Genomic DNA, 23,584 nt, shown 5'->3' with positions numbered 1-23,584 from the left:
GAATGCCAGATTTTCCCTTCCGTGGGTTTTTGTCTTGCTTCCTCATGGTCCATGAGGCCAGCTGAGGTTGTCAGTATAATGAAACCAAACTGGTAGGAGAGGAACAGAATATTATGCCATTTTTCTAGATCTTTGAGTTGCATAAAATCTGGGGCTGATCATTCCACGCTTGTTTAACCTGCTCATGAGTTTCACGAGTTTCCCAGCTCTGTAATCAATGATTTCAAATTAGCCAAGTGACCATGCTTCATCATCCAGGTTAGAAACTAGGTAATGACTTTGGGCATGGCCTAGTAAGAACCTGGCACTCTTTTCATCAGTGTTAATGCTCTTGAGAGCATCTGCCAGGACATACATGTGTACCATTATGGTGGCGTGGAAAGAGCTCAAAAATTTATCTTATGGGTTCTGTAGATTATGGAAACCATTCTGCAGTGCCTGTTAAGCTCAAAGCCAAATCTGCTGCCTATCTCTAGGAAAGAAAATATTAGAAATGTATTTTGAAGACTAACTACATGCTTCCTACCCTCATCAACACATACACACATATTTATTTAGCTAACATTGTTTATATTTTGTATAATATTTCCAGCCATTTTGGAATGTGAAGAATGAATAAGTAGTGGGTTCTACATGAGCAAGTATATTGCAACTACTTTGAAGTTCCACAGTACTTCTACATTTTCTTCAAATATTTATTGAGTTCCTATTAAGATGTCTATAATGTTTCATCATCTGTAGATACAACAATGAATAAGACAGAGTGGGTTCCTATCCTCCAGAGAAGGAGACAGATTAAAGGCAAAAAACACAAAAAGTTCCAAGTTGTAATAAGTACTACTATAAAAGAAACCAATCAGGAACAAAGAATTTTGAAAATTCTCCTTTAGAAAGAGTGATTACAAAGACACCAAGTAAATGACATTTAAGTCGAGAACTATAGTGGGGGAAAGAGCATTCTAGTCAGAGAAAACACCAATGCAAAATCTGGGAGGGAAATGACCCTGATATTTTTAAGATACTGAAAGACCAGGATGGATGGAGGAATGGAGGGACTGAGGACAGAGGTGAGACCTTGAGATGAGTATGAGAGCTAGGTTGTAGAGAACTCACATGCAATAGAAAGGTCACACTGGCTTGTGATGGAGAAAGAGGAGATGGAAATGAAACTAGACTGGAAATACATTCTAGTGATAAATTCATCAAGATTGGCTGATGGGTTGGATATGAAAAGTGATGAATGAATGAATGAATGAATCAATCAAGATGTAAAATAAGTTGTAGAAAATGCAGAGTTGGGGAGTGGGAGTAGGGAGAGCACAATTTTTTGGGGGGAAACACAATGTTCTGTTTTGTACGTGTTAAGTTTAAAATGTTTCAGGAGACATCCAAGTGCAGATGTAAGCTAAGTAGCAATGGTTTATGCAAGGTGGAGCTCTGAGTTCTGGGTTACCTATACACTAACAAGGAATCATCAGTATAATGATGGTATATAAGAAAATGAGTTTTGTGAAAATACCAAAAGGGAAGTATAGAGAGAAATGAGTTCCGAATTAGGACTGAGGGATACTATGCTTACATTTCAGTTAATATTTTCACTGACATCTCTAAGTCAGTTGGAAACAATTAAAATATCTTTAGTTGTGTAAACAACCTCGATTCAACTTGAAAACAATTCTTATGTATTACAGTCATGAGCAATCTGCTTCATTTAAAAAAAAAGGGAGATTCTCTAAATATATTGGTAAGTGGAAAATGCAAACTACTCAGTACAATAGGCTACTTTTTAAAGAAATGAGGGAGGGAGGGTACACATACATACTTGCTTATATTTAAAAAAATTATGAAAATGATCTATGTAGGTGGGAATGGAGATGACAGAGAAAAGCTAGATTTTTCTGTTAAGATTTACTTTAGAACTATGGAATGTATAGAAATATACAACAAAACTAAATACAAATAAAACAAAGAGCAATACCTAAAAATCAAAAGCAAAATGAAACTTTTTTTTTTTTTTTTAAGATTTTATTTATTTATTAGAGACAGAGAAAGAGAGAGGCAGAGACACAGGCAGAGGGAGAAGCAGGCTCCATGCAGGGAGCCTGACTTGGAACTCGATCCAGGGCCTCCAGGATCATGCCCTGGGCTGAAGGCAGCGCTAAACCACTAAGCCACCAGGGCGGCCCATAAACTTGTGTTTCAAGTTGATGATTTAACCACACAGAAAGGAATTATTTCAGTGACTTTAAAATAATACCCAGTGGGATATATCTTAGGAACAATTTTTTAAAAGCCTGAAACTTAAATGTTTTTATACTGTTGATATTGATATTGTTACTTAGAAATTATATATATATACACACACACACACACACACACACACACATACACACACATATATCATTTATATATATATACAATGGGTTCTTAGTTTATATATGTAAAGTAAGAAATTATGTTAATATCATCTGGAACCAAGATTTTCAACATAAGGAAAAAAATATAGAGTCAAAGAAGTAAAATAATGTAAAGTTCAAATTGGAACTCTCAAATTGAACAAATGATGTGTGTTTTTTAAAAAACGAAAATGTATTTCCTATATCTGGCACTGAAAAGCCCGGAAATAAGAAGCAAATAAGTTGAGCACACAACTGTAGCACCTATACTGTCTCTAAATACCATTTCCAACGGAAAGGAACCAAGTTTTTTGGATGGCTGGTTCTAGGCCTGGGCCAAGAAAAGTGCAAGAAAACCTGGAACAGCTTGTCTAACTAGGAAGTAAAGATTTATCAAAGATTATTAGGTTATGTTAAAAAGACTCAAAAGACAAGCTGAACATTCCTTCAAGCAAAACATAGGCCGATTTAAACATCAAAAAGAGTAGTAAATAAACTAAGTACAGAGGGAAAGTATTCCAAGGGACTTTAAAACAACTGACTGTATATACTCAGATAAACCTTAAGGACAAAAAACCCCCACAACAAAACAACAAAACAAAACAAAACAAAACAAAACACAGTTTGTGGTAATCACATCTGGCAATGTTGGGTGTACTTATTCTCAGACTGTTGTGTGTGTACATTGGGATAAAGCAAATGAGCAATTATGTGATATTCTAAGTCTAACATTCCCAGTGTTTTTGAGAACTGGGATACTCAGTACTCAGAATGGAGATATCCATAAGATAAAAGAGGTTAAATAAAAGCCTTCATTTTCTAATTTGAATAGGAAGTAGCAGTATGAATTCATGATACAGTTTCTTTCAAACATGCAACAGAAAAACATATATCCTAGTTCTGTCTACCTGAAAGACATAGCTAGAAATGATCAATCTTGTGACAACATACACTCCTGGTAGTAGCTTAAAACACTATTTACTCTAAAAGGAACCAGAGCTTCTTGAAGAAACAGCTGATAACTGGCCTAGAATAGGATATGTATAAGAGGAGCTTGGAGCATCTGTCATACCAGAGATGAGCAAGTAAGCTGAGACTACTGGGCTCATGAAGTAACTTTGCAAGGGCCAACTTGAATACACTCCTATTGGTCAAAGATGGGACAATTTGAGCATCAATAAGAAAAACTGTAATAGAGTAACTACATCAAAAACTCACATTAGGTGCTCATAATGAAACTAAAAAACAAAGAAAACAAACCTTCTTTGACCAGCTGTTACTTCTGGAGGCTCTCAGAACAATCCATTATTCTGAAAATGGACTCATAAAAAGTTATCAGCATATACCCTGACTTTCCTATATGAACTCTACTTCAATCAACTAGTTGAGGAAAAGTTATTTCTTTTTTTTTTTGGAAAAGTTATTTCTTAGAAGAACTCTAGTTTATAAATTCAGAATGAGGGCAGCCCGGATGGCTCAGCGGTTTAGCGCCACCTTCAGCCCAGAGCGTGATCCTGGAGACCCGGGATAGGGTCCTGTATCTGGCTCCCTGCACGGAGCCTGCTTCTCCCTCTTCTTGTGTCTCTGCCTCTCTCTGTGTGTCTCTCATGAATAAACAAATAAAATCTTTAAAAAAATAAAAAATAAAAAATAAATTCAGAATGACAAACTGATTATCATCATCTTAAAATTCCTAAACAAATAAGTGATCTGGGCAAAGATGAATAAAGCTTGCCAAAATCACTAGGTAAAAAGCTACTGGGGAACTTTACAGATCAGGCTCACAACATCTGAATCCACTGATTAACCTTATCACAAAAAGAGCAAGCCTTTCATATGCCTCAAAATGTAATAAAACAAGTACCAGTTATTAATTATTCTTGGGGAAAAAACTAAACCTGTATCATCTGATCAAGCCTCTATTAGTTCACAGGAAATATGGGCAACAAAGGGAAATGACACAATGGGGACAGAATTGGTAAAATCTAGACTTTGTAGCACTCTATAGGATAACTGATCCAAATTTTGTTTTGTTTTGTTTGTTTTTGTTAGAGGAAGGGCTTGATCTCATGACCCAGAGATCATGATATGAGCCCAAATCAAGAGTCAAATGCTTAATCAACTGAGCCACCCAGGTGCCCTAACCCATTTTTTTGAACAACTAAAATTGAAGGCTACAAAGAGGGGAGGGTGGGAAGTGAGAATTTACAGATTAGAACAGAGTAAAGGGATGTCTACTTCCAGCTAAGATGTAGTAACAGAAATTAAACTAACCCTCCCATTGGATAATGAAAAGAAAAAATGTATGGAAAAACAGTTTTTAAGACCTTGAGCATGAGGCAACAGAAGACTGATATCTCAGAGAAACAAATGAAATGAGCCCTAAAACTAACCCAACTGTCTTGAAAGACTTTCTAGGCTGCAGTATACAAGGTGGAGCCCAGAAAGAGCCTACCCAATATTCCAAGTTGGGACAGACCTAAGAGCTCAGAGACCAGGGTGGCAAGAGTTCACAGGACAGAATACCTGAACAAAATAGCAGCATGGAGAGAAAACTTCAGAGACTGGCAAACCTTTCCCTCTTCCAGCATACAGCTGTATACCAATCAGCGCTGTGTAAATCTACCTGAGGCCACCAAAGAATCACCAGAAAAAAATGAAAAGTATTCAACCTGAGCCAGGGACAGGACCTCTTCAATATGCACAGGCCATTTGGAAGAGTCCTCAAATGGTCTTGCCTCAGGATGGAGAACTGCCCCTAGATTAAGAACTGTTCTGGTCTTACATAACATTTTAAAAGCAACACCTGAAAGGAACAAACCATCTCTCAACAAGTATATCCTCGAACAAAAGCTCACAATGTCTTGCACCTAATAAAAAATCGCTAGGAAAAGCAGCAGGAAAATATGGCCAATGTGAGAAGAAAAGTCATTCAGGTCAAAATTGATCCAGAACTGACACAAATGTCAGAATTAGTACATGATGACATGAAAATATTATTATAACTGTATTTCAGATATTCAAAAAGTTAAGTAGAGACTTAGAGAAACCTGAAAAAGAACAAACAGGATTAACACTGTGTAATTTCAGAATTAGTGTGAAGAAGTAGAAATAGTGTGGGAAGAAGTAGATGCAGTGGGAAGGAGGAATCCTGAAGGAGCACAAGGACACCCTTGGAGGTGATGGACATGTATATTATCCTGACTGTGATAGCTTTTATGGGTGTATCCATATGCCCAGACTTACCAAGTTGTGTACTTGTGGTATGTACAGTTTATTATATGTCAATTATCCTCAACTAAGCTGGGGGGAAAAAAGAAATTTAGAAGATATCAAGTAAATGCAACGTGTTCATCTTGTTTGGATCCAATTTGAACAAATCAACTGTAAAAAAAATTATAAATCTTGGAGAAATTCAAATATAGATAGTATATTTATATTAAGAAGTTGCCCTTATTTTCTTGTATTAATAGTGTTATGATTATATTTTAAAAGTCTTTATCTTTTAGAGATAGATAAAGTATTTGCAGTTGACATATCAAAGATTTGCTTTAAAATAATTCAAGATAGGGCGGAGGTGAAGAGAGGTCTAATTGAAACAGAAATGGCCACACATTACTGAAGCTAGGTGATGGGAATATGGAAGTTCTCATTTTTTTCCCCTTTGTATGTATTTTAAATTTCCCATAAGATGAAAAGAGAGAGGAGAACAAGAGAAAACAGGTAACAGGAACTAAAAGTCAGAACTAACAACCAGTAGTAAACCTTATGATGAATATGCTTGTTAATGGTCTTGGAGCCCAGTTTCCTCATTGATAAAATGAAAGTTGGATTTATATGCATATTTTACTATTGCTCCATTTCATTTACATAGGAGGAATAAACTTATGTTTTAAAATAAAGTGAATGATTATTTTTAAGTAAAAGCCATAATATTCCAAATCCTAGCTACATCTAATGAATTTTTATTCTGCAACACATCATATAGTATATAGTATATTTCATTAATATGAGTAGAATTAAACATGCCCAGAAAGAAAAAAGAAAAAAATCTTAGGAGTAAAATAATATTGTCAGCCTAAAAAGAACTGCTCACCGTCAAAAGCTTAGTCGTGATACCAGCATCCACCACTGCCTTGTGCATGGCACGTAATGTCTCTAGTTCTGGAGCAGCAATAAATACAACATAGGGCATGAATTCGGATGTCCTCAGCACTTTCAGGGCCTGTGTAGAAGAATAATTACAAACTAATTTATATGGGATTAAAATTTGAATTATGTTACCCTTTAATTTATACTAAATGCTAACTAATCAAAGTCTATCTGCCCTCTAAGGATTAAGGATGTAATTTAATACTTGCCCCCTTCTATCCTTTTGATTTCATATATTTCTTTCCTAAAATAGTGATCCATTAACTGTGTTCTGACCTCATACTACCTTTTAATTCTCAGAAAAAGGAAAGTATTGAACTTAATGATCCAAAAATCATCAAGAATAATGTAAATGCTTTCTCTGTTACTTGTAGAATTCTGTTAATATTGAAAAAGCAGAAATAATCTGTGTCTACTGACAGTGGTTAAATAAATTAATATACATTTGTACTACGAAACACTATGGAGCAATTACAAAGAACTAAAGCTAAAGAATCTATACAGAATTTTCCTATTTATGTAACAGAGGAAAATAGAAAACCCATAAAAAACTAATAAAATGATATATCTATATATTGTATTTAAGGCATACTAAAATGACAAAGATATATACCAAACTATTATTAATTATCTGAGTACGGAAGTTGGGTTGAATGTAGTGGGGTGGGAAGGGGTCGGAGAGAGAGGGAATGAGAATGAAGAGAATGGTGTGTGTGTGTGTGTGTGTGTGTGTGTGTGTGTGTGTGTGTGTGTGTTGGTTGGGAAGGTGTGGGACTTTAATTCTTTATTCTTTGTTGTAGCTTTGTTGAAATTTTAAAATTAATATTTCCTAATGTGTATTTACACATTACTTGAGCAAGTAAGTAAATATTAAACTTCTATCAAGTTCTATTGTTATCTAAACCTCTGTGGCCTAATTATTGATCAGAGATTTATCTAACTAGATGTGGATGCGTATTAAGGTTCTCTATTACCAACAGGTGATAGAAAGAGGCACCCTCAAAATTTGAAAATAAAACCAAACAAAAACTTCACAGGAATTAAAAATTTAAAGCAACTTTAGAATCCATGCAGCTTACTTGTGGGTTGACATCCAAAATGCAAGTTCGTCCAGTTTGGACAACTTCAAGAATAGAATCAATTTTGGTTCCATAGAGATTTCCTTCATATTCCCCATGTTCCAAATATTTTCCAGCTTTAATATCTGCTTCCATCTCAGAACGTGACACAAATTTATATGCCTGACCATCTTTTTCATCTTCCCTTGGTTTCCGTGAAGTAACTAAATGTTGAGAATTTATACAAAGAGAATGCAGGAATTAAAATTGATACCAAAATGCACAAGGTACCTAAGATTTCAGACACAATGCCATTTAGTTCAGAGGTTGGCAAATTATGACCTAAGGCTAAATCTGGTCTGCTTCTTATTTTTGTAAATAAAATATTATTAAACCATAGCTATGCCTCATTTGTTTTATTACCTATGGTTTCATTCATTTTACAATGGTAAAGTGGTGGTGACAGAGACCAGATGGCACACAAAATCTAAAATATTTGCTATGTAGCTCTTGAATTAAAAAGTTTGCTGACTCCTAACCTACAGGAATGTTTTAAGAGGTAGTCCCCAACACACACAATTTATATTTTTAAAAAAAGTGCTTTATAAAGTCAGCTTGAATCTGAAAATATATTAACCTAGAAGCAGAGCCTTAAATTTAAATTCTTAACTATGAGGAGTCCTACTAAGCATGAGGTATATTGTAAGTGAAGATCTTTTCCAGTTGCCACCAGCATTCCCCTTCTCAAGGAGTATCAATTATATTCTTTCTTTACACTTGAACACTTACTAATTGAGCACTCAACAAGTGAGCAAAATTCTATTTTTAGTCAGTATTATCAATCTTCTGAAATGTAGTTTTATCTACAAATTATCTATCCTTTTCCTCACCCTAACACTAAACCTTCTTTTAGCTTACTGCTTACTGATATTCTGAAATGTTAATTGTTCCGTACTCTGGTGGTGGATCTAGTCACACTTGATGTCATTATGTTCTAACTTTCTCTACTCTAACCTACAGTATTTTTTTTCTGAGAGAATAACAGTTAATAGACCAAGTCAAAATTTAGAGGATTGTTTTTGTCTGATAGGTTAGAGTTCTGAATACTTACAGAGATATACAACTCCTTTGCAACTTGGGCTAGCTAGCACAGGAAAGGATATTCTCTTTTAAACTGCTGCAAAGATGCAGTTAGGTACTCTCTACCAATTTGTTAACACTAGTTTGGAAGAAGAAAAGTAATTTGTGTGTGTGTATGTGATTTTCTAGTTTAGCCTTAATTTAATCTAGGCTAGGTCAGATATAAAATCAAGTTCTTATACATGAAGAATATCTGATGAAATCATTAAGCACATGCAATTAAAAAGTAATCCAGATAAAAAATTGACAATATTTTCACTATGTGTAATAAGCATAACACATTAAGAAAGCCTTTATAAGAACAGAATGAACTTCATTCTGTTCTTCAGCTCAATAATAAGGTCTAATTTATAAATGAGATCATTAGGTATAAGAAGACTCCTTTTCTTCCTCTGTGGTTTCCTGGCTCAGCCTTGAGGGTGATCATCCCAGACAATGTGGAGAGCAGTTTATAAAGTAACTTAAAGATCCTCAAGATGCTATGATGCCTTTTCATATAAAAAAAAAAAAAAATGTGTGATGTCTAAGGTTTCTGGAATTATTCACCAGAGGTGATATGGTAAAACATCTAAGGCAATTTTAAATTTCCCAAATAAATACATAGTAGGACCTGGCTCAATACCTGTGGATATAATTTTAGAAGAATACTGTTTTTTTGGTGAAGCTCTACAATGAAACCATAAATGGGAATGTGCTGCTTGAAATAAATATGTATAGGTACACACACTGCCCCATCACAACCTCCATGCTAAGGGAAACTTAATTATTATCAAAATGTTTTTAGTTTACAAGTAAATTAAAAAAATATCTATTTAGAGAGGTAGAAAGAGTAAGCACACATATAAGCAGGGAAGAAAGAGATGGAGAGAGAATCTCAAGGAGACTCTGCACTGAGCACAGAGCCCAACACAGGGCTTGCCCCCACAACCAGGAGATTGTGACCTGAGTGAAATTAAGAGCCAGATGTTTGGGACGCCTGGGTGGCTCAGTGGTTGAATAGAATCTTAAAAAAAAAAAAAAAAAAAAAAAAGGAGCTAGATGCTTAACTGAGCCACCAGATGCCCCTAGTTTATAAAGATTTTATTTATTCATTCATGAGAGACACACAGAGAGAGAGAGAGGCAGAGGGAGAAGCAGGCTCCATGCAGGGAGCCTGATGTGGGACTTGATCCCGGGACTCCAGGATCATACCTTGGGCTGAAGGCAGGCTCCAAACTGCTGAGCCACTTGGGGATCCCTGCCCCTAGTTTATAAGTGAATTTCAACTACAATCTCATTACCTAGTGAAAAGTCAAACAGAACAAAACAAAAATCCAAATCCAACAACTATATTGCCACATATTTAAGTTCCTTTCCACTCTTCGGATATTAGGATAATATTTTTTTTAATTTAAATTTATTTTTTATTGGTGTTCAATTTGCCAACATATAAAATAACACCCAGTGCTCATCCTGTCAAGTGTCCACCTCAGTGCCCATCACCCAGTCACACCCCCCGCCCACCTCCCCTAGTTCGTTTCCCAGAGTTAGGAGTCTTTCATGTTCTGTCTGCCTTTCTGATATTTCCCACTCATTTTTCCTCCTTTCCCCTTTATTCCCTTTCACTATTTTTTTATATTCCCCAAATGAATGAGACCATATAATGTTTGTCCTTCTCCGACTGACTTATTTACATAAAAAATATATAATGACAATGTCTTGTGAAGAAAAAGCTCATGATATACTGTTCATTCATTTATTCATTAAATATTTCTTGGGCATATATGATGTGCCAGATCCTAGTTTACATTCTGGGTCTAAGCAGAACAAAAGACAGAGCAGCTCTCTGTTCTCATGGGACATAGTCTTGAATGTGGATATAGGGGAGTAGTCAAATAAAAAACAAGAATTTAAGTGCTAAAACATAACTACTAGGTAGTGGGGGGGCTACTTTAGATGGAATGGCCAGCAAAGGCCTACAAAAAGGTGAGATCTGAGTACAAAACAAAATTTAAGCATCTAAAGATTTGGGAGGTAGGGTTCCATGCTGAGGGACCATTAAGAACAAAAAGGTGTGAATGATAAGTTTGAAGAATCTGAAGAAAAGACAGACCAGTGTGTTAAGTAGGAGAAAAAGTATGCAAATTTTTATATAAATAATATAAATTATATAATAGTATAAGGATTCTGTAATTAGAATATAATTCTGTAATTAGAAGCTATTTTAATTGTGTTCACTGTATTTATAAAGAGAATGTTGAATAAGACTTTTTTTTTTCCCAGTCTCACAGTATCCCTCTGAAGTCCCAAAAAGAAGCTAAAATGCCAAGGATTTAGAGCCTCCTCATTCAGAGTTTACTAAAAAATGGCCAACTTTATCCCAGGATCATCTATCTACTACTTCTATCTTATTTATATTCAGAAAGGAGTCACTGACGTTAACAATTGTAGGTTCAGGGTAGAATGCTTTATTTTCTTCTTTACTCCATGGTAAAATGAATCTCCCTGGATAATCCCAGAAGCCCATGATGACATATTGTAGCAGTGGGGTGATTAATACTTCCACTGTTTGGCAAAGCAAGAATGAGTTTCCTGTGGGCTGTGTGTGTGTGTGTGTGTGTGTGTGTGTATTCAAAAGATAGCCTGGCTTGAACTGCTCTGAAGGTATCCTATATAAGACAGAATGAAGGGTAGAGAACCAAGCAAAGGAGAATATGAAGTATGGGTTTGGAGCTTGGCATTGGTCTCAAGGGGACAGCTGGATCATAATACCTTGGCCAAAAAAAAAAAAAAAAAAAAATACCTTGGCCAGGGAATGGCAAAGTATGGAGATCTCTAAGAAAGACCTACCTAAAATAGGCCTCAATGAAGAGACAGTATTTGGACATTTGTGACATATAGAATTCCAGTCTCCAAAAGGCAAGATTTTACATGACAGCCCTTTATCCCCACTTCTTCCTGCCCTGCCTTTGAAAAAGAGAAGTAGCAGAGCAGGATGTGAAGGGAGAATAATAAAACAAACTACACTTTTCTCCTTACAATATAGGACCTAAGCCAAGGATCAGGAATGATCTGTGAGAAAGGGAGAGACAGTGAACTGGATGCAACACTGACTGAAGTTTTGAATTGGAGTAGCCTTTTTTTAAGCACTCAAAATACAAGTCTTATTTAGCAAAATAACACAGTTCTCTTAACTGAAAGAGATGAGAAAGTTACAGAATCTTCCAGGGGGCTGAAGGAAAAGTAGAGGAAAAGAAGATGTGATGGATGAAATCAGTGCATGAAATGCATGGATGAAATCAGTGACTGGGTGAAAATAAAGCTCTTTGCTGTTTGTACTCCCAAAGAGCTCAGTTATCCAACAAACCACTTAGTTACCTACTTGCCAGAAACAAATTAGTCAACTGACCTAACTGCAAGGATTCTGGGAAATGAATGTGTATTCCAAAAATATGAGAAAGGATTTTATTGGGCTGGTAGCTGTTTATCCAAATTCAGGAAAAGATTTTAAATTAATAAATTATTGATGGATTCTAAAACAATTTGGTAAAAGTTTGTTGAGGACAATACTTACAGTTTCAAAGTATCTTTGAACAGATTACTTATTTTTTTATTTATTTTTATTTTTTTTATTTTTTTAAATTTATTTTTTATTGGTGTTCAATTTACTAACATACAGAATAACACCCAGTGCCCGTCACCCATTCACTCCCACCCCCCGCCCTCCTCCCCTTCTACCACCCCTAGTTCGTTTCCCAGAGTTAGCAGTCTTTACGTTCTGTCTCCCTTTCTGATATTTCCCACACATTTCTTCCCCCTTCCCTTATATTCCCTTTCACTATTATTTATATTCCCCAAATGAATGAGAACATATAATGTTTGTCCTTCTCCGACTGACTTACTTCACTCAGCCAGATTACTTATTAATGACAAATGAAAGTTACCTTTTATACTAAAGAAATCTATCAGACATGACCTAAATCAATAATCAAAGTTAACATCATCAGTAATGGGACAAACTGACAAGATGTACCTATATGTAACATTCAGAGAAGGATAAAACATGACTTTATATTTTTCTAATAATGCCTGATTTGAACTTAATCATGGGGAAACAATCAAGTAAACGCATGGTGAGGGATATTTACATTAAGTGGATGAAAGACTCTAATTAAAAGGCAGAGAGACTGGTAGAATGGATTTAAACAAACAAGCAACCATGATCCAACTATATGCTGTCCCTAAACTACATACTTTAGATTCAAAGACATCAGTAGGTTGAAAGTAAAAGGACTGAAAAATACCCCATACAAACAGTAACACAAATAGACCTGGAGTGGAGATATATATATCATACAAAATAAAAAAGACAAAAACTGTTGGGGCACCTGGGTGGCTTAGTGGCTGAGCATCTCTCTTTGGCTCAGGTTGTGATCCTGGGGTCCTGGGATCAAATCCCACATCAGGACCCCTGCAGGGAGCCTGCTTCTCCTTTTGCCTATGTCTCTGCCTCTCTCTGTCTCTCATGAATAAATAAATGCAATCTTTATTACTGGAGACAAAGAACATTTTATAATGATAAAAGTGTCAATCTATCAAAATGATTTTATTATTTTTTTTAATTTTTATTTATTTATGATAGTCACAGAGAGAGAGAGAGAGAGAGAGAGAGAGAGAGAGAGAGGCAGAGACACAGGCAGAGGGAGAAGCAGGCTCCATGCACCGGGAGCCTGACGTGGGATTTGATCCCGGGTCTCCAGGATCGCGCCCTGGGCCAAAGGCAGGCGCCAAACCGCTGCGCCACCCAGGGATCCCTCAAAATGATTTTAAAAGTACAAACATATATACATCTAACAACAGAATTCCCAAAACACATGCTGCAAAAACTGACAGAATTGAAGGGAGCAATAGTTAAGTCAACAATAGTATTTGAAGACTTCAATAACACACTTTACACTTTCAAATAATGGATAAAACAAATAGGAGATCAACAATGAAATAAAAGGCTTGACCAGTACTATAAGCCAACTAGACCTAACAGACCTCTATAGAAGACTCCACCCAATGACAGCAGAATACATATCCTTCCTAAGTATACCTGGAACATTCTCCAAAATGGATCTTATCTGAGGTTATAAAGCAAGTCCCAGAGAGTTTAATAAGAGTAAAATCATATAATGTTCCCCTGACCACAATGAAATGAATTAGAAATCAGTAACAGAAGAAATCTGGGAAATTAAAAAAATATGTGGAAATTGAACAATATGCTCCTAAACAACCAATGGGTCAAACAGGAAATCATAAATGTAATTAGAAAATATTTTGAGATGAATGAAAACAAAAACCACAATACCAAAACTTATGAGATGCAGCTGAAGCAGTTGCTTCTAAGGAAATTTACAACTGCAAATGCCTATTAAAAATGAAGATCTCAATCCAATAACTTAACATTCTACCCAAAGAAAATGGAAAAATAGCAAACATAACCCAAAACAAAAAGGAAATAGGACTATCACAGAAATTAATGAAATGGAGAATAGAAAACCAATACAGAAAATCAAAAAAAGCAAATGTTAGTTTTTTGAAAGAACACCAAAATTGACAGACCTTTAAAAGGTAAACTGACCAAGAAAAGAAGAGCAAGGACTCAAATTACTAAAATCAGAAATAAAAGAGGGGATATTACCATAGGTGCTGCAGAAATTCTGAAACTCATTAAAAAGAAACAGAAAACCCCAGCAGACTTATAACAAGATTGAATCAGTAATCAAAACCTCCTACAAAAACAATCCTGGGATTGGATGCTTTCAAGGGTAAACTATGAAACATTTAAAGAAGAATAAACCATCAATCCTTTACAAACTCCTCCAAAAAAACATAAGTGAAAAGAATACCTCCCAATTCAATCTATGAGTCTAGTACTATCACTATTATCAACATTAGCTAACATAATAAGAAATGAAACCTATGGACTAGTGTCTCTTATCTACAGCTGCACAAATATTCAACAAATATTAGCACATTGATTCTAGAAGCATATCAAAAGGTTCATACACCATGACTAAATGGGATTTACCACAGGAACACAATTATTGTAAAAGAATAAAAAAATCATGTTATTGTCTCAATGAAGAAAAAATATTTGGCAAAAATCAGTACCTTCTCAGGATAAAAAGTCAATGAACTAGGAATAGAAGAGAATTTCTCCAACCTGATGGAAGATTATCTACAAAAACTCCACAGCTAACATCATGCTTAGTGATAAAAGACTGAATAGGTATCTCTAACACCATGAACAAGACAAGGATGTCTACTTTTGCCACTTCTATTCCACGCTGCACTGGAGGTTCTAATCAGGGCAATTAGATAATAAAAAGAAATAAATGGAACCCAGTTTAAAGGAATAAGGAAAACTATCTCTATTTGTACATAATATGATCTTATATATAAAAAATCTTGAGAAATTTGCAAAAAAAATCACAACAAATAAATTCAGCAAGGCTATACATTTATAATGAACAATCTGAAAAGGAAATGAGGAAAACAAATACTTAGGAATAAATTTGACAAAAAGAAGCATATGACTTGTACACTGAAAACTACAAATATTACTGAAAGAAATTAAGGAAGAATAAACTATAAAGCGTTAGAGAGTTATGGATGAGAATTGGACCACTTTATCCCCAGAACACTAAAGAGATTTAGGACTTTGAAGCAAGAAGCTGAAAACTGGAGGTGGGGGATGTAATTATGGATACGGAGCAGGTTAATCCATATCTTCTCTGTCCATCTTGTTAGAGAACAGTATCAGCAGGAGGGATATCTGAAAACTCTTCTCTGGAAAATTTAACAGCTCCCTTCAAAAAATATATATATATATACTTTAAAGATTTTATTTATTCATGAGAGAAGCAGAGAGAGAGAGGCAGAGATATAGGCAGAGGGAGAAGCAGGCTCCCTCCAGGGAGCCCAATGCAGGACTCATCCCAGAATCATGACCTGAGCAAGGCAGACACTCAATCACTGAGCCTTCCAGGTGTGCCCTCAAAAATATCTTATGCCAACTTTTTGGTTCCTTCAACAAAACAGATCTCTCCTTGCCTATCTCATATAATAAAGCTCAGCCAATTACCCAGATCTGCTCAAGTACACAGAGCTTCCAATCAGTTATTACACTTACTTTTAGGTATGAATGTACCGCCAAGGATCAGTACATAAAAAAAAGAAATCCTCTAGCATAAAAGGGAAAATACGTACAAACATACCACAAACAGAAAAAATAACCCAGAGGAAAGCAGAGGTAATTTAGCTATAGACAAAAACCTAAAGAAAGATATACTATGTACTATTCTTAAAGATACATTAAGATATAGCCCCCACAAATAACAATGCTGTGGAAAAAACAACCAATAAATAGAAAATCCTAAAATGAAAAATAGGATTACTCATGATAAAACAATGGAATAGAAAATGAAAAACTCAAGATAATCGTTTAAAGAGTAGGATAAAAAAAAAAAAAAGGGATAGACAACATGATTTAAAAAAGAGAGAGAGACCGAGAGAGACATTGAGAAGATGAATCCAGGATGTTTAACATCCAGCTAACAGATTCTACAAAAAGTGAACAGAGAGAACATGGAGAAATCATCCAAGAAATAACAATTTCTCAGAATTGAGGGACATGAGTCTCTAGTCTGAAGAGTACACTAGTCATCAGCACAATGAATTAAAAAAAGATGTACACAAAGGAATACCATTATTAAATTTCATAATATTGAAAAACAACAAAGTGAAACAAACAAAAGACCTTGAATGTCTGTGCAAAAAAAAATAAGGTCATGTATGAAAGAACAAGGATTACAAAGGCAGTGGCATCAAAAAAAACTGGATTCAAGAGTAACCTCTTTTGAGTTTTACAATCTCGAATTTCTATTCTTGGTTAAGCAATCAATCAAATATAGGACAGAAAATATACATCTTCAAATACAAAGATAAAGAAATTATACCTCATACACCATTTCTTGTAAGGTTACAAAAGGATATGTCCCAGCAAAACAAGGCTACTGTGAACCCAGGGGAGCAACAAAAGGAAACACTCCCATGTCAACAGCAGCACAGACAGAACAGAGAGCATCTCATCTTCGTTGAAGCAGGAAGGTCTATGGTTCTTGAGACAGAGGTCTCCAAGAAAACAAACATGACTTACTGGATGAGAGTTTGGTTTAAAAAAAAAATTACACACATACACACATAAAATCAAGGAAAGACAGGAAGAAAAAAGGAACTCCAGCAATTGCTGAATGGAAGGAAGGAGAGGGAGAAGCTGTTTAAGAAAGTAAAATTCAATGAACTGAAACCAGACTTATTTTTATATTGGGAAGTGAGTCAGGAAGTCAAAAGATAAAGCTTATATTGGATAAAGCAAGAAATTGCAGAATGAGGACATTATTAAGAAATATGAAAGACTACCAAATAAATAGCAACAAACATGAAAAACAACTCTTTCTGGTAAGTAGGCCAAAGCAATACAGGCAGTTAATTTTTCTATTTACATAACTTTAAGAACTACTTGATTAAAATACTGTACATGTATTAAGTTGATAAAATGAGAAACAAAATACTTTAAAATACTTAAAATACTTAGGTCATAGAGAGGTTTTTACTTAACTATTTAACCAGTATTTGTCTGAATTTAGTGACTTGCAGTGCCTACAATGGAATCCAAGGCCTTACCATGAAGAGATTACAAATAACACATGGTTATTACTCCTCCAACCAAACCCTAAGAATTTTAGCAATAAGATTACTCACTGAAAATAAAACCTTGAAATACCAGATGAAAGCAGAGAAACATTAAAATTCACCTAAAAGAGATGGAGTGACATTAGGCTAAGAATTAACTCAGAATGGCTTAATGGCATTAATATACCTGAAGATATAGGTATATTAATTAAAAAGGGGCTCAGTCAGCAATAGAAACACAGAAAGGGGAGTTATAAGGGCAACGCTGGCTTGTCTCCTGCATTGTTCAGGGGAGAGAGCATGTAGATTCCCATATGCAAAGGCCCATACGTTTACAAAATAAAGACAAATGTGCTTTAGGCTTCATAACAAGTCTATGACATCATCTAACTTCTTGATGTGATCTATTCTTATCAGGTATATACTTCTGACATTATTGCTTAATTTTCCACATAAATATGCAAATATGGAAAGAATGTAAAGATCATAAAATGAATGTTTAGTTCACTTAATAGTTAGGCTTCCCATCTCTATTATTTTTGTTTTATGTCAACCTTTGTGACCTTAATTAATGCTTCAGGAAGATGAATCACTGTTGATGTGCTATCAAAAATCAGGTTTATGATCTTGTAGGACAGAGCTACAAGGGAGAATGCACAAAATTCACAAAGGGATGGCCACATGGGGGGGGGGCAGTCTGAGGATTCAGCAGGTTTCCCTCTTTTCTTTTTGCTAAAATGGGTTAAAAAATATAACTTTTCACATAAACATCAGTTGTACAAAATACAAAGTTAATAATGATTCTGCTAAAACTCCTAATACTTGCATTTAACTACCATTTCTGGATTAAAAAGTTTGGAGAAGCTACTCTCACTGGGCGACAAGCTGACAGGACTTAACTATTAACTATTTCAAGAAAGCTGTAGAGTCACTGAGTTTTTTAGGATCATCTACTTGTTTATTTCCACTGGCATATTCAAAAATTCTTCGGGAGGGCAGCCCCAGTGGCGCAGCGGTTTAGCGCCGCCTGTGGCCTGGAGCATGATCCTGGAGACCCGGGATCAAGTCCCACATCAGGCTCACTGCATGGAGCCCACTTCTCCCTCTGCCTGTGTCTCTGCCTGTGTTTCTATGAATAAAAAAAAACAAAAACAAAAACAAAAAACCTTCGGGAATAAAAATAATAATCTGTCCCACCCTACTCTTTGATTTCAATTAAACAGCAAAGAAAACTTACATGGCACTGTAGTTCCAAATCTAGTGGGATTCAACACTATGAACCTGTTTTTCAAGCTTCTTCGTCCCACACCTTGAGCGCCTATCAATACTAATGTCTTTCTCTGGAAGGGAGGCATTTTGGCTACCTCCTCATATATCTGGATTTCATGACGATCAAATTCTAAATATAAAAGTAAATGGAAAATCATCATATTCAGTTATCTTTCAGATGGATGAAAAACTTCTGCAATTCTGTTCAATAAGGGCTTAGTTGTTGGATAGGTAAATATCACTTGAATTATACTCACTAGAGATTTGTTTTCATAAATTCATTTTTAAAATAGTTTTAAAAATCATTTTTATATTGGTAAAGTACAATAAACTATTTTATATCTTGATTTAAACATCTGCTTCCATCTATTTGCTCTCAAAAATTTGTCTAAGCTAGAAAATACCTGTGCTTTACCTTCATCACATATTCTATCCACTTAAACCTTATCAATTCATCACTAGAAATAATTCCTTTAATATATATATAATCAAATTACAAATTAGCTTATGTAATTTGTTCAGCCAACTAGTGTATATCAGATATAAAAGATGGCAGTACACCTAGTGTGGCTGCTTCAGTAAGTCCCATAGAATGAGTATGCCCATCCAATAATATAAATGAATGAATACTGCATGCTGAGTCCAGCAAATACCAGTTTGATTAAATAAATGCATTCGAACATGCTGACAACTAAATTTTAAGATTCTGAATTTATATATAAAATGTTGGAGCCAAACTATTTTGTCAAAACACATTCCAAAATTAAATCTTAGTGAGCAAGTTTTCTATTTTGCAAGAAAGCTGTAAGGATATATATCCTTCATATATAATGAATAATAAGGCCAAAGTGGGTTTGAAATAGTATATTACCTGTTATTAGTTATAACTCTCAATCTGCAGTAATAACACTTCCTCCTTAGGTGATTATCTTAATAGTAACTCTTTCTTTGCATAATTTCTCCACAGAAGATTACAACAACATTAAGGGAAAGTCTATTTTCCCCTTATTTTATTATTATTTCCATTATAGTGTGCTATTTAGTTTTATTACAAGTGTAGAGGCAGCTCTGAAGTCTATAAAGTATATTAAAATTGTCAATTCCTTTCAGAAGGCTTTCTCATTCAAAGAGCTGCATTTCGTGCCTGTCAGCCTCTAGAACTGAAAAGAATAACTATGGTAGTTGTCATATTTACCTTTTTTTTAGTCTAAAAGATTTAAGAGAGAATCCTACTAGATCAGATTAAGATTTGTTTGGTCCAGTGTTATTTTCCCAAAACTATCATGGACAATGTTAAGGCAAGATATAGCTGCTCTTAATCATCTCTTTTAGTATCTTCATCAAGGCATTTCTTTAGAAATGATATATAAATTACCATCAAGGTTCTATGAAATAAATAGTATTAATAATACTGTTCCTTCATTAATACAAGCATAAATCGTAACCAATTCATTTTATTGTAAACTATACCTAAAAAAAAAAACCAAAACAAAACAAAAAACCCACAAACCACTCTGGTGACAGTACAAGTATATACAGTATCAAGATTTAAATAATGTCTTCATATTATATTGTACTGTGTTTTCAAGTGACATCCCCTTACAGTTGGGTATTAATCTGAATTACTTTCATTTAAAATTATATATTCAGAGTTTATGCCACATTAATCAATGATTAAAGCTATCTCACTTAGACTTTTCGAAAAGGTATTTAAAACATACCTGCATTTCTGGTTGTGAGATACATCATCTTTTTCTTTTTTTTGCTACTTATGGTTCCACAAAAAGGTCCTGAAGGGTGACAAGACAAATATAACTTAAAACAGTATGTCAGAATATAATAAAACTGCCCTGTGGTATTCTATAGGGGTGGGAGAATTACCTTTCTAGTGTTGTGTCCTACAGAGCAGAAGGGGGCAGAAGTGAGTTGAGCCACTAATTTTGATAACTATACCAGCAGGTGGCAGAGAGGGATCAAAAAGTTTACTTTTGAGAGAGATACAACAAAGTAGATGGGATGGATTAGATACATTTTAAATAAATTTATTTGCTGATTCAGATGAAAAGAGGAAAAGAAAGGTGATCACAAAGGACTACTTGTTACACATTGTTTTGAGCTCATCACCTGAATTGTCCCAGTCTCTTCTAACAAATGCCTTTCTCTTCTCTTCCAGGAACTGGCTTGGAATGAGACCAGCGCTTCCTCCCTCTTTTACATGGCTAGCCTAGAATCAAATTAATGAATTGTATATCTCAGTGACCAAACCTTGAGACCATATTCTAATAAGTAGGACAAGTAATAGCAAAAATATACTGCATTTGCTCTTCAAAACTGACCCTGAGATTTAAATCCATGGCATTGTCAGTTAACGATACTTAAACATTTTAGTGCTAAGGAATCAACTGGCACCTGCTCAATCTGCCATTTGGTGTCAAAATTCTGGGACCAAAATGCAAAAGTTTAAAGGAAGGATCTTTACATTACTACAACTTTTTATTTATAATGCTAAATTAGTCAGCAAATGAAAAGGAATAATAATTTTTATGTGTTAAAAGGATGTTTCATTAGCACTGTGTATTAAAAGGATGTTTCATTAGCACCATTAGTAAGGTATTTACTATCAACCTTAGGCCTACTAGAGAGACAGAATCTGAATATCCTAAGTTTAAAATAGGTAAAATTACATCTACTGTCAAGAAAATGAATTTTGAAATCCAAAAATGTGCTGTTTTAAAATAGTGGCTAAAGAACTGGCTACTAATGGCTTATATTCCACAAAGTTAGGGTCTTTTATCTTTACAACTTGCATTGAAAAATCTGGTATCATTTTTAGCCATTAGAATCCTAAAAAACAGAATTAAAGTAACAGATCACTAAATGCAGGAAAAGACTGAAATAATGGTGATAGGATGAAAAACAGAACTAAGAGATAACATTCACAGAAAGGAGTAAAAGAGAAAAATCTCCTGGAAAAGTTGAATAAAGGAAACAGCCACAGAAAAAGTTTTTTGAGGAGAGTTCTAAGAAATTCAGTGGAAACCTCTAGAGATCATGGATTCTGTTTAATTTACCTATTTTTTGTTCTCTCACTGCAAAATGCACTTGTACATAATAATATCTTAATTTAAATTTAAGGACACATTAGTGGGATTGTTCTCATTCTTGTCATTCATTCCTCCTTAGAAGTCAATATAACTTTACAGAGCTAACGTGAGTTACTAATACTTCCATTTAATTTAGAGTTAGGGCTAGGTTCTGGGTCCTTTCTTCTTACACCTTGCTTTTAAATGAGAATCTCACTTGTTCTGACAGTTTAAGGGATTTTAGACTTTGATTTGTCAGTTTCTCTAGCTCTGAATACTGTGGGTATTAGCCAGTGTAAACAATTACAAAAACAGATTTAATTCTGCTGTTAGAGATTCCTGAAAGCTGTACTAAGGGCAAAGTAAACAGAACATGATTGCAGAGATCTTTAGAAAATGAAGTGGAGGAAAATACAGTGATAACATATATTCCTTTCCATATACACAGATTTCAATCCAAGACCAACTAACACTAATCATAAAGCAAACCTTCATTTCTCAGTAACTGAGAAGAGGTGGGGAAACAGACTTAAGAGCCTAATAAAGTATTTTTTATTTGCCATGAATGTATATAGAGGGAGACAGTATAGAGACACTACTATACACATAATAAAAGACTTCTAGATTAAACAAACAACAACAAACACTGAGAAGGGATGACCCCAAGTGCATTGTTCTTGCCCAATGCCATATTTGACCACAATCACTAATGTGAAGAACCAACTGTTCTAATCCCTAATCCAACAGAATACCTCCACAGGCTAGTTAATTCTGCATTAACAGCTACTCACAAATTCCCTCAATTTGCTCTTCTGTCCACAAAATTAGCAGCCATGAAGCAGGAGCTGTTCATGCAGGAAAAATGATTTAAACAAATGCTAATACCTTCTTTCTGAGTATTCAGATATTGGCCAGATCTAAGATTGAAAATAAAAAAGCAGCTGAGGAAATTATGAGAAGCATACTAACCTGCCACCAGTTTGGATCTTCTCTGTTTACAATTTGAAGAATTTCTCCTTTTGAAAACTTCAATCCTGCTTCTTTACAGGGTATCAGGTTATCATTGTATGGATTATAATCAAAATGACATTTCACAAACACCTAAAACACACAGCACAATTTAAAGTAGTAGAGATGTATCATTTGTCACTAGATTTTTGAAATCTTTTTCAAATCACTATTATTTAATTGTAATTGACAATTTACTTAGTAAGGAACTTATTCTACTCAAATAAAAATCAATGATTAGACATTAATAATTTGACATTAGAAAAGAAGATATAAATATTAGTACAACTAAAATTTTGTTTCCTTTTTAATGTCTAATCTTAAATCAACAATCATTTCACTCTATCATTCTGACACTTTCTCCAAATCTTTTCACGATTTTCCAACTAACGTTGTGTAATATCTATGCAATTAAATGCCACTTTCTGATTAACCCCCAGAAACAATATATGCAGCTGATTTAAGGCATATATTTCAGATATAATAGGACTTTTTTTTTTTTTTTTTTACTTTTTGAAAGAGCCCTAAGACCAAAATTTAACAATGAAAGTTCATGTTGAGGTCAGACCTGAAATATATTTAGTAACTTAAAAAAAATTAAAAACCCAAATTTCATCACTAGTAATATATTTTTTTATGATCACACAGATTCACAGTGGCCAAAGCTAGTGTGGTAAATACTTTTTTGAAATCATCCTGCTCTGACTTAAATAATTAGCATTAAATTAATTGTAAGAAAAACACTGAAAAGGCCTTG

At 34.6% G+C, this 23,584-nt stretch overlaps 1 protein-coding gene across 6 annotated transcripts in view; it reads right to left on the bottom strand.

Moving 5' to 3' along the window:
• The window catches only part of MPP6 (membrane palmitoylated protein 6), a 111,265-nt gene that overhangs the window by 4,744 nt on the left and 82,937 nt on the right, over positions 1-23,584 (bottom strand). For all 6 annotated transcript variants that reach the window (XM_038557130.1, XM_038557129.1, XM_038557131.1 and 3 more), the window contains 6 exons: positions 22,789-22,920; positions 20,861-20,960; positions 20,458-20,526; positions 18,705-18,866; positions 7,628-7,830; positions 6,493-6,621 (listed from right to left, as the gene is read on the bottom strand). In XM_038557130.1, coding sequence (XP_038413058.1) covers positions 6,493-6,621; positions 7,628-7,830; positions 18,705-18,866; positions 20,458-20,526; positions 20,861-20,960; positions 22,789-22,920 — 795 coding nt within the window. The remainder of the gene's footprint in view (positions 1-6,492; positions 6,622-7,627; positions 7,831-18,704; positions 18,867-20,457; positions 20,527-20,860; positions 20,961-22,788; positions 22,921-23,584) is intronic.

This window comes from Canis lupus, chromosome 14 (genome assembly GCF_011100685.1).
Source record: "Canis lupus familiaris isolate Mischka breed German Shepherd chromosome 14, alternate assembly UU_Cfam_GSD_1.0, whole genome shotgun sequence".
NCBI lineage: Eukaryota > Metazoa > Chordata > Mammalia > Carnivora > Canidae > Canis > Canis lupus.
This window is presented reverse-complemented; position numbering and strand designations above follow the sequence as displayed.